The sequence below is a fragment of the Alligator sinensis genome, unplaced genomic scaffold, assembly GCF_000455745.1.
Source record: "Alligator sinensis unplaced genomic scaffold, ASM45574v1 scaffold282_1, whole genome shotgun sequence".
In the NCBI taxonomy this organism is placed as follows: Eukaryota; Metazoa; Chordata; order Crocodylia; family Alligatoridae; genus Alligator; species Alligator sinensis.
The window spans coordinates 170878-182187 of NW_005842380.1; the positions used below are offsets into that span (position 1 = coordinate 170878).

The following is an 11310-nucleotide window of genomic DNA, read 5'->3' on the forward strand; positions in this document are numbered from 1 at the left end:
CGCAGGGGGTCCTTGCTCCTCAGCCCCTCCGCTCCCTCCTGGGGCAGGAGCTGAGTCCCGCACCCTGGAAGACCAGGGCAGTCAGTGCATGGGGGCATCAGCGGAGATGGGGGTGAAGAAGGTCCCAGCAAGCAAAGAGGAGGCTGTGAATCTCTGAGCCTGGGGACTCGGGGTCTGGGTACGGGTGCCCTGCCAATGCTGTTACCCTCCAAGCCCATTGCACAGGCTGGGCCCCGTGTTGGGCACATGGCAAGGAGCAGGGTCAGGGCATCACCCCGCAGCCCTCTCCGTGCAGCACTGAGCATGCATCTCTCCCGAGGTCCCCACCGCGGCCCAGCCCCGGCAGCCTGCACTACTCCGATGAGGACGTCACCAAGTACAACGACCTCATCCCAGCCGAGAGCAGCAGCCTGACCGAGAAGCCCTCTGAAATCTCGGACTCTCAGGTGAGCCGGGGGCAGCTCCGGCACCCTGGTCCCAAAGGCCCTGCTCCATGCCCTTCTCCCCGCACCCTCTGGTGCTGCCACCGTGTGCCAGGAGCTTGCTGGCAAGGCAGGGAAGATGCCGTTCCCCCACGCTGGGTGGGACCCCTTGCCAGGGGGGCAGTGCCAGGCTTCAGGGGTGCAAAGCTAGCAGAGGGTGCAATGCAAAGTCTCCTTTCTCTTTCGTCCCTCGCCGGCTTGTGCTGCTCTGTGGACAAGAGCCGGCTCTGCAGACAGACGGGCAGGGCTTGAACACACATGCCCATGCCTTCGGGGTGGGAGATTCCCCCAGCCTGGTTGCTAATGAGAGAGCGAGGTGATTGTGATGGGCATTGGCTGGCAGCTCCTTGGGACTGGGGGAATATTCCCACCCTCCTGCCCCCAGAGGGGCTGCTTCCAGGGGAGCACATCTGCCCCAAAAGCCCATCCTGGTAAATACAGCAGCACTTGGCCAAGGTGCATAGCGGACCACGCAGCAGGGGCTCAGGGGAGCAGAGAGGAGTCTCCTGCTCTTTCGAGAGAGGCCTGGGCTGGAGGAGCCTGAGAGAGGGAGGGAAGCGCAGGCTGGGATCAGGTTTAATTGGGCTGGGGGCTGCCAGAGGCTAAATGCACGCAGGGACGTGGACCCCAGGCCCGGTCTCATGGCCCAGAGCCTGGCTTCTCCCCGCCTTCTCCAGGCAGGTCACACCAGGACGCCGGGAATTCGATCCCGGCTCCCGCCTGGTGCCGCAGCCTCTGCTACTGCATGCACCGCTGGCCGCGGCCCCGCTTGCTCGCCCGCCGTCGGAGCAGGGGAGCCACGGACCCGTCTCCCTGCAGATTCCCAGCCCCCTCCCTGCTCTCTCCGGCCGGCGAGTGTTTCCTTTGCCATCGCACTGGCCGCGCGTCCAAGTGCAACTCCCCTTTCCATTATCGCCGGTGGAGTGTCTTTGAGGAGCTGTTAAGAGCTGCGAGAGCTGAAAGCTGTCACTTGATTGCTTTCCTGGCTGCGCCGCGCGGCCTCATGAATGGGGCCCTTTGTGCTGTCGGCGGAGGGGGAAGCTGAATTCAATTATGGCAGGGGGGGGGGGGGGAGGAAAGGGGGGTGGCGGGCAGAGGGAGGACTGAAAGGAGGGCCCCGAGCCAAGCCGGCCTCCCGAGCTCTCCGTTCTCCCTCGTCCTCCTTCTTCTCTGCCCTCAAAGACAAACACTGCCCCCCCAGCTGTTCCCAGGCCCCGCGCTGAGCCCCGGGCCGCCGGCTCAGACAGAGAGGCCAGGATGCTGCGCATGGCTCGGAGCAGCCGCCCGTGTCTGAGCTGGAAAGACCACGGGCCCATCTGGTTCCAGTGGCTGCGGTGGGTGGGGAAGAAACAGCCCTTGTTCTCCCAGCCCCCAGGTCTTCTGCTTTGTTTTTAAGCCCTATTAAAGGCATTTGGAGATTTCTGCACTGGAGCAGACCCCCGGCCCCCCTCGCCCCGCATCCTGTCTGTGCAGCTGGAGGTGCTGGAAGCACTTCCAAGCTCTCCCTGCGCCCAGCCAGTTGGGTTGTGCAATGCCTGGGGACAAGGGCACAAGGGGCATGTGTCAAAGGGGCACATGTGACAGCCCGTGCCAGGACAGGCTGGATTTGCCAGACCCGTGCACATCTCTGTGGAGACCACAAGCCTGGAAAACCTCCATGCTTTTTGGAAAGACCTCGCTTGTAAGCTTGGAGAGCTGCTTTCCTCTGCTCCCCTGCAGCAGTGAGTTCCACCAGTCCATTAAAAGCAGCCTGAAGTCTTTCGTCCTGGCTTCAGTGGCTCGATCTGCTCCCCCTCCCCATCCTCCCCGCTGCTCCGGACCCTTTCGGGCAGCAGTTTTCAAGGGGTTTCTGCATGCACCTAGTTAGCCACGTGCTGCGGGCTGATGCTCGCACTGGTGTTTGTAGACCTGTGCCATCCCCGCCGGCAGTAACCACAGCCTCTGTCCCCGCAGGGAAGCGACAGCGAGTACGAGGTGGATCCGAACCCCCAGAAGGCCCACTCCTTCGTCAACCACTACATCAGCGACCCCACGTACTACAACTCCTGGCGCCGGCAGCAGAAGGGCATCTCACGGGCCCAAGCGTACAGCTACACCGAGAGCGACTCGGGAGACCCCGACCATTGCCCCCTGTCCAACAGCAACAGCACGCAGCAGGGCAGCCTCTTCCGGCCCAAAGCCAGTAGGACTCCAACCCCACAGACGCCCGTCAACCCCCCCAGCCAGCAAAGCACCCTGTACCGCCCCCCCAGCAGCCTGGCGCCCGGCTCCAGGGCCCCCATCGCCGGATTCTCATCCTTTGTTTGATATTGCAAGAAAGAAGAAAAGCAAAAGAGGAAAAGGACAGGACGGTCGCCCCAAACCAAACCCCACTTCACACCTGTGCTCAGTGCCGGGGCCGGCGAGACCAGGGCCAGCCGTGGGGCGGAGAAGCAGCCCTCGTCCTGCTCCCGTGGCTTTGCTGCTTCGAAGGGGCACGCGGGGCTCTTTGAAGACCTTTGCCAAAGCTTACGTGGAGGTTCGCGGGCAAGCACGGAGGGGGGAGCTCCCTGACAGCCACAGGCAAGGGGTAAAGGCGAGGAATGGGGGAGAGCGGCGTGGTGATGGCAGGCAGCTCCTCGCAGGTGGGATTGCTCATCCCTGTGCTGGAGCACCGTGGCTTTCCCCCCACCTGTGCTTTCTGGCCAAAGCTTTGTGTGTGTGATGCCGGGGGGGCACAGCTCCAGCCCCGACGGCAACCAACGTGGCCGGCTCCGGGGACGGGCAGGACTCCGACCACTGAAAACGTGCCTGGGCATCCAGCAGCTACTGCCAACGTCTGGTCCTTGCTGCCACGGAGCCCGCCTGGATGGGGACGATGCCTAGGGGCTTACGCTGCCCCGTGGGCCGGGGCCGGGGCTGCTGGTGCCCCGTGGAGCGGAGCAAAGTCGGCTTTTCCAGGGTGGCCTCTCCACCACCTCCTCTCCTCTCCCGGGGGGGAAAGGCAATGACCGTGGACCGCAGAGACATTCCCCAGTGGTTTCTGACGTGGCTGGGGAGCAGGGGCGAGCGGATCTGGGGCCTGGGACATGAGAACCACATCGATTTACTTGAATTCGGGAGTGAGCCTCCCCTGACCCGGCAATTTCCTCCCTGCTGGGAAAGCAGGGCTGTGCCACGCATGGCAGGTGGGGTATCGCTTATCAGCACCTTCATCCCCGCTCCCAGAAGGTGGGAGAGGGGCAAATCATGCCCCAGGTGGTGGAGGGGAGGTATCCATGCCGAGTACCTATCGCTGGCTCTGCCACGCCACAGGATCGTGCCTCTGGGTGGGGGTGATGGACTGACCGTGGCAGCCTTCATTTTCTATTCCCTTTGAGTGTGCAGGTTTGGGGGAGTGTGAGGGGCGGGGGGGTATCCGGGCCGGTGCATCAGGCGGTTGTTTCTCAGCATAGCAAAACACACGCAGTGCCTACTCGTCAGCCGGGGGCGGCCGCGGAGAACGGGGCCAGGCCGGCAGGAGGGAGTGAGAGGAGCTGGGGGCCGCACAGCCTCCCTCCCTGTCCCTTGGTGGGGGGAGTTGGGGCTGCGGCGGTGACACAGCCACACGCGTCGCCCCCCAGCCCTGGCTTGCACATCCTCTGCATCATTCGGTTCAGAGGGATCGAACCTGGCGCGTGGGGCCTTTCTAATAAAGAATCCAAAGCGATGGACATGGCTTGGCATTTGATTTCCCTCCTCCCGCCCCTGCGAGGTGGTAACAAGGGGCTTTGCAATTATTAGCTTGATGGAGCCAGGCCTGTCCTAGATGCCCCCAATGCCGGCATTTTCATATCCGGGAGCAGGTCTGGAGCCTCCCTTTCAGGTGCGTGAGCTGGAGCCATAGTTTTAATGCAGGTGTGTGCATATGCATGGGAAAGTTACCCAAAAAGATGCATGTGGGGAGAATCGTCCTTGAGCAAAGAGACCGTGTAGGATCCAGACCCTGCTTTGGCTCCTTTCACAGATGAGTCTTCCTCAATGGTTTGGTTCCCAAAGGCCCAGCCCCTTGGATGGGAATCCTGGAGGAAAAGCCTCCCCCCCGCAAGCGCTTGCTCCTCCGGCACGTGCCAGCAATGAACTCACGGGCACTGGTGCTGTTGGGGGCTTTGCATGAGAGCCCGGTTCAGGCAGCTCAGGGCATGGACTGAACCGTCCTGTGGGTTCAGAGTCCAAGGAAAGCACCTTGCCGGTGCCCCAGAGCCTGGGGTTTCATCATTGCCATTTAATGCACCGAGGAGAGTGGCCCTAGCTGCCCCTGCATTGCAGGTCACGGGGTAATGCTCCATGGGAGACCTTGCCCCATCTTTCCTGGGTAGTAGATCCGAGGCTGCCGGGTTGGATCTTGGAGCGAGGCCTGACTCAAGCCCCCGCTCAGCTTTGCTTCCATCCTTTGCAGAGCTGCTGACAGAGACGGGACTGCAATAAGGAGGGAGGGAGGGCATGCATCTCCTGCAGGATGGCCTTTCTGTCCGGGTCTGTTCCTCCCCTCGTCACTGAAACACCCGAGCACGGCTCTGCTCTGCAGTTCAGACCCGGCTAGGAAATCAAAGTGACGTCTTGGAGTTAATTACTTGTCAAACTCCCCTTCCAGAACCAAAGTGGATTTCAAGTTACGGGGCAGGAGGGGGTGGGGGGAAAGCAGCCGCAAGACAGCACGTGGCTGCAGCCGAGGCGGGGAGCGCAATTAATGCCAATTGACAGGATTTCACGGAAAATTGGGCTTGTTAGACCAACAGGGCATGGGCTTTTGGATGAGCTTGCAAGTGTGGTGGATGGAAGGAGTGGTGCTGACAGAACGGATTTCAGCTTCGGTAAAGCATCAGACAGCCCCATGCGAGGTTCAGATGGGCAAAGAAAAGCCCCTTTGTGAGACAAACCATAAATGAGCCACCAAATGACCGACAGCAACTGCAAGAGTCATGAGAGGGGTCCCACGCAGCCCTGGGCTGCCCGTGATCTTTGTCAGAGGTAGGGAGGACCCTAGGAAATCCCTGCTGGGATAGTTTGGAGGGGGTGGGAGATGGAGCGGGGTGTGATGTGAGTCTCCTTGGGGTGGGGGGCAATAGCCTGAGCCCCTGACCCTGAATAGAAGCTGAGGTTGCACCTCGCTGCTGGACCGGTGAGCATAGGAAGAGCTTGTCCAGCCTCCAGGTGTGCTCGTGATGGGACATCGTGCCCAGCTCCGGAGGCGGTGATGCTGGAAAGGGGTCGGAGAGGAGCAGCAAGACCGGCTCGTGGCCTGAAGAGTCGCAGACTAGAAGTGCTGCTCAGCCTCCAGGCGTGGATCCAAGAGAAGGTGAAGGAGAGATGGGACCACTGGATGAGCAATTATGCCGGGATAACGTGCATGCAGTCCAGGGGGTTTGCTCCATCCCCTCCTAATCCACAGTGAGTGAAAGCAGAGACAAGCCAGGCCATCGTCCCCTGCCCCCATTGCGGGCGCTGCAGCAGCATCTGCTATTGCCATGGCAACACATCTGTAGCTGCTGTTTGGTTCTGCTGCTATCTTCTCCTTGTCGCCTCACTTTCTCCTTCCCGAGCCCTGGGTGCTTGGAGAGGGCTCCTGGGCAAGCTGTGGGGTTGCCTTGGTTGCTTTGCAGAGCTCTGGGGGGGGTTGCGCTGCCCGAGCACCCCTGGAGCCTGGTTCCCAGGGCAGCCCCAGCAAAGCTCCCCCCTCCTCATTGCCCCCCGTGTCATTGCAGCACAGCTCCCCAGGTAGCAATACCTCCGTGTGAGCTCCAGTGCCCCCATACCCATGTCAAACACATGGCAGAAGGGATCCAGGGCTGGGGGGCTGGATTCCCCCTCCATCTTCAAGCCTTCGGAGGCAAAGGGCAGGTGCCTGCCCTCATCCTGGTGCAGGAGGGCTGTCTCAAAAGGTCCAGCTTTTGAAGCAGTCTCCAGGTCCAGGGAGGGCATCCAGCAGGACTCGGTGCAGGGTATCGCAGGGGTTATTCTTGCACTCAGCCCCGGATTCTCCTACTCCTCAAGCGTGGCTTGGCATCAGCTCTCAGGTGCTGGGGCTTGCAGATACATAGGATGGCTGGTGTAGGGGTAGCAGGAGGGCAATGTGTCCCTTAGGTCCTACCGGAGGGCCTGATTGTCCTTGACGCACCTCCCGTGGGCAAACTGAAAGGGTTTATCAGCATTTTGCATAGCAGAGGGAAGGGCGGGAGGAGGACAGACAATCCCTCTCTCTTTTGGTGCTGATTGTTCCCCTGGCTACACCCCTGCGCGGGCGGCTGGACCTGCTGATACGCCCTGGGCATGTTATAGGAACGGCGTGTCCTTGTCGGTGACAGCAATGCACGCATTACCCCCAGGGCTGGGACTTACTGCTCAGCGCCCACCCTTACAGGACCTCTCTGTGTATGGACAGTTGGATCAGGGAGATGAGAGCAGGTCACTGCTGTGCCTGGCTTGTCTTGGGGCTCGGGTGACTTTATTCAGACCCTGGCAAGAGGTTGGGGGGCTCAAACTGCCCTCCAGCTGTCAAGCAGCACCCGGGAAGAAGTCCGGACGGTGCTTCCAGGGGGTTGAAAAGCCCTTGAAATGGGATGGAGAGGCAGGGGCCCTTGAGATGGGGTCACCTTCCTCCCTGGGTTGCAATCCCCCCTCCAGCCTCGCCAGGGGTGGGCATGGCGAGCCTAAAGCATCACATCCCGTTACTTCAGCTGCAATTCAGCGTGATACCCGAATAGCTGATGGTGATGGAGGCACTGGTTGGACTGGGCCCTGCAGCTGCTCTGGCTCCTGGGGCGTGGGTATGTATTACACTGGGCACGAGCCTGGTGCCATGGGACCCGGCTCAGAGAGGCCATCCCGGGGCTTTTTGGTACTACCTCTCGTTGCTCCCCCAGTCTTGTAGCTGACTCTTCATCAACACAAGCCACTGAGCTTGTGCCATTGAGCTTACCTGCATCTGCTTCTTCCCCAGACCCGAAAAAGGGCACTTTGTGCCCAAAAGCTTGTCCACCATCTCCTCCACCCTGACATCTGGTCCAATTAAAGACAGCCCCAAAAAATTCCCTGTCTCTCAGACGTTTCCTGCACCGTCCCGGTGACAACAACACTCCAGCCAGGTGACTTTGCAGAAAGGAGCAGTTTTGTGTTGACTTGAAACCAGTGGCAAATTCTGCCGGATAGTTTGGGCCAAAAAATAACAAAATCAGGGTTTTTCTTGGGGGAAAAAATACCCATTTCTCTAAGCAAAAGCTCTTGAGTCTTTGGTTCTGGGACTCTATTGACCCCCATTGAGTTGAAATAACCCTCCTAAGTTAAATAAAACGCTTCTTTCATTTCAGTAACGTGGAATTTTCCAGGGGGTTTTTGTTTTTTTTGTTCCAGGGCGAAAACAAAACATTTTCAGTTCAGGTTGACCTGAAACAATGGTTTCCTCCCTGTTTTTCAGGCAGGCCAGCCAGCTGACAAGTAGATTATTCACACAGTGTCAGTGTAAGATAAGGGGCCTGATTGTCAATGACTTTTCTCTTGCCTTTGGGGGTGAGGGTGAAGGCAGCTGAGTTCCCTGCATCCCAGGATGGCTGGAAAGGCGGGCATCTCCCCAGCACGGCTGAGACGCACAGGGAGGATAGCTGGACTTGCTATGCCCTGCTAGGGCCAAGTCGACACCCCACAGGGCAACATCCAGTGCAGGGAGTGGGGGTGTTTGCACTCATTTAAAGGCCTTTAGGGTTAGCTCTGTACTGCAGCATTTAACCTATTATCTATTATCAGCTCTGCTGTAGCTCCAGGCCTGAGGGTCTCCCTGGAGCCGTAGGGGTCTGGTTTATCACTGGTGCCTCCAAGGAGGGCAGGGAACAGTTTGCAAACAAATCATTTTATTTATTTGCAAGCTTTCGGGCATGCTCACCCTTCATCAGACATAGGAGGGTGTGTGCGCCCAAAAGCTTGCAAATAAATCAAATGATTTGTTTGCAAATATCTAGTCAGTTTAATAAAAGATGCCATCTATGATATCTCCTATGAAGGGTGAGCATGCCTGAATCTAACAAAGGGTGAGTGTGCCCAAATCTTTTTATCTACTAAAAGATATCCCCTATGAAGGGTGAGCGTGCCTGAAAGCTGGCAAATAAATAAAATCATTGGTCTGCAAATATCTAGTTGGTCTAATAAAAGATATCACCTCTTCCATGAGTTTTGATGCCTTTTGCCTCTACAACCTGGATACCTGGCATCTCTTTTATTATTCGACCAACTAAATAGTTGGAAAAAATTGTTCACTGCAAGCTTTTGGGTACAAATACCCTTCTTCAGGGCTGGTGAAATCTAGAGGGGTTATTTGGGGTATCAGATGGCAGGCAGGTTATAGTGTGCCATAAATCCAATGTCTATATTTAGTCCATGATTTCTGGTATCCAGTAGATGGAGGAAGTGAAGTTCGTAGGCTCATTTGCATGCTCCTGCACACAACAAATGCCCTTCCCGGCCCGGGGGACCGGTCCCCCAAATCCTCCCTGAGGTGTGGATGGTTTCTAAGCTGATGCATGCAGCTGTATCCGAAGTGGCATTTCCAGCTGCCTGCTGGCTCCGTCTCTGCATAATTACCAAGTCATCAAGTCGCTTCCTAGAGCCAGAGAAAGCAGTGACACCCCGTCCCTCCCTCCTGCTGGAACCAGCCCTCTCCCCCCGACCAACCCTGAGGAATACGCTCCCACATTTCCAAGAAAGGAGAAAAAAGCCAGGGAGCATCCAATAGCCTCGGAAGGGGACAAAGTCTGAATGGGACGAGGGAAGCTTCTTGCAAGGCGTGAATAACCTGTGGAACTCCTCACCACAGGAGACGCTTGGACCTTGGCCAGGTTCGTAGCAGGGAAGGGAGGTTTACATGGCAAACAAGGGTATCCAGAGTGGTTTGGGGTCCTACAAAGACAGGAGGAAAGCTCTATGAGGGATTAGGGTGGAGGCTTGGTGGGGGGCAGGCCGCCTCCCAGCTGCCTCCTGCAGCCTTTCTCCGGATCACCCAGTGATGCTGGCCAGTGCCTGGGCCGGATGGACGGCAGGTCCGGTCCAGGGCGAGGACACGTCATTAGCCACGTTAGTCTGAAGTCGGGAGGGCTGGGTAGATTGGCAGGGCCTGCATCCTGCATCCAAACAAGCAGGTCTGTCTGGGCTGCCCCGTAGCGGAGGGGCCGAGACGGACAAACCACCTCTGTCAGGCTGTCCTTTCAAGAGTCTCCTCTGACACTGAAGATAACTAATTAGGCCAGGCTGGCAGGCCATTGTCTTGCAGGCTCAATTAGAGCTGAGAGGAGTGGGGGAATGGGCTGGCCCATTTTCTCTGCCCTTTCTCCAGAGCCTGGTTTAATTATTTCCTTGCTGCTGCTTTTAAATTGGCTTCTGAGAAGCAGCGAATCAGCCCAGCCACAGGCTGGGGAAGGGGTTTTGCTTCCCTCCCCCCAGCTGAAAACACCGGCTGCAGGGAGTCGAGCTGCCAGGCTGGGGACGGAAAGATGGATCCCAGCCATGGGGTGCTGCCCGGCCTGGAGCTACAGCACAGCCTCGGTGGCTCAGGTCACCCGGCTCTGACAGGCGGCACTTCGAGTGCATCGGGCGCGCGTTCATCGCCAGCCTCGCCCCCCATCACGCGTCTCCCCACCAGCCCAGCCCAGCCCAGCCCAGCCCGGGCAATTGATTTTAATTGCTCCCGACTGCGCTGTCGCACCCGAGCACGCTCTGCACTGACAGCGTGTCCCCCCCCCCCGTGTGCTAGCTGGGAGCCGCGAGTGGCTTCATTTAAAATGAGCTCCCCGTGTGCACAGACATGGGCTGGAGAGGCAGTGGGGACTAATGGCTGGGCCTTGAGGAATCAGGGTGGGTCCTGGCTCTGCCACAGACTCAGCGTTTGACCTTGGGGGAGTCGCTTAAGTTTGCTCCTGCCTCAGTTTCCCCTTCTGAAAAATGGGGGTAATGGGCTAGACCCAGTCTTTGTGCACTGGAGGGGTGGAAAATGTTACCAGGGCTTCCAGATGGGGGTTGGATTTGCTGTTGGGGGGCAGGGGGGGCAGTGTTTCAAGGCAGCTGGAGGGAGACACCCGTATCCCACAGGTTTCCGACGGCGGTGGGTACCTTGCTCTTTATACCTCCCTGGGAAAGGGCTCGGATGCTCAAACCCAGGGTGCAGCACAAGGAGAACAAAGGCAGCTCCATGCCCCCAAAATCTGAGGCCGGCCTTGTTTGCCTGGCACTCTCTCCCCTCGCCTGCACCGCCGGGGGGCATGCTCAGCCACCCCGCTGGGGAGCCGCCCCGGCACCCAGCACCTGCATAAAATAAAACCTTGAAGCACACATTTTACCCCCTGTGGGTGGCCGCTCTCCGGGTGCAAACGGAGGCCCCCAAGGGCCCTTCTGGCAGCATCCGTGGGTGAAGCAGGTGTCCAAGTAGAGCACGGGGCTGGGAGCTGGCAGCTTTTGACCTGGGGCAGACCTGGGCTTCCCACCCACCCTGCGAGGTTGCCCTATGCCACCCCACTCATCCGGCTGCAAGCCCCAGGCCCTGCCCAGCACAAGTTGCTGCCTAGGAGCATGCAGGCAGGGGCAACACCATCCTGCACGGAGAAGCCTGGGGGTCCGGACAGGGCAGCCAGTGCTCGTCTCACTGCCCACCTGGGCTCTGCTGGCCCCGGGGGTGCCAAGCCTGGCGCTGCATCAGGGCCTTGCATCGGATTTATACCAAAACTTTTCCCCAGCAGCAGAACCCCATCACTCATCACCCCCACAATTTGGGGAACCGGCGGTGGAGGGGCTGGCTGCAGCCTCCTGCCACCCTCCCCCCCAGCAGCGCAGC

General features: G+C 59.0%; 1 protein-coding gene across 11 annotated transcripts in view; it reads left to right on the forward strand.

The window, feature by feature from the left end:
* SDK2 (sidekick cell adhesion molecule 2) overlaps positions 1 to 4166 on the forward strand; it is a 70780-nt gene extending 66614 nt beyond the window's left edge. For all 11 annotated transcript variants that reach the window (XM_025210922.1, XM_006029470.2, XM_025210917.1 and 8 more), the window contains 2 exons: positions 320 to 446; positions 2436 to 4166. In XM_025210922.1, the coding sequence (XP_025066707.1) occupies positions 320 to 446; positions 2436 to 2789 (481 nt within the window). In that variant the 3' untranslated portion in view covers positions 2790 to 4166. The remainder of the gene's footprint in view (positions 1 to 319; positions 447 to 2435) is intronic.
* Positions 4167 to 11310: the final 7144 nt, after the last annotated feature.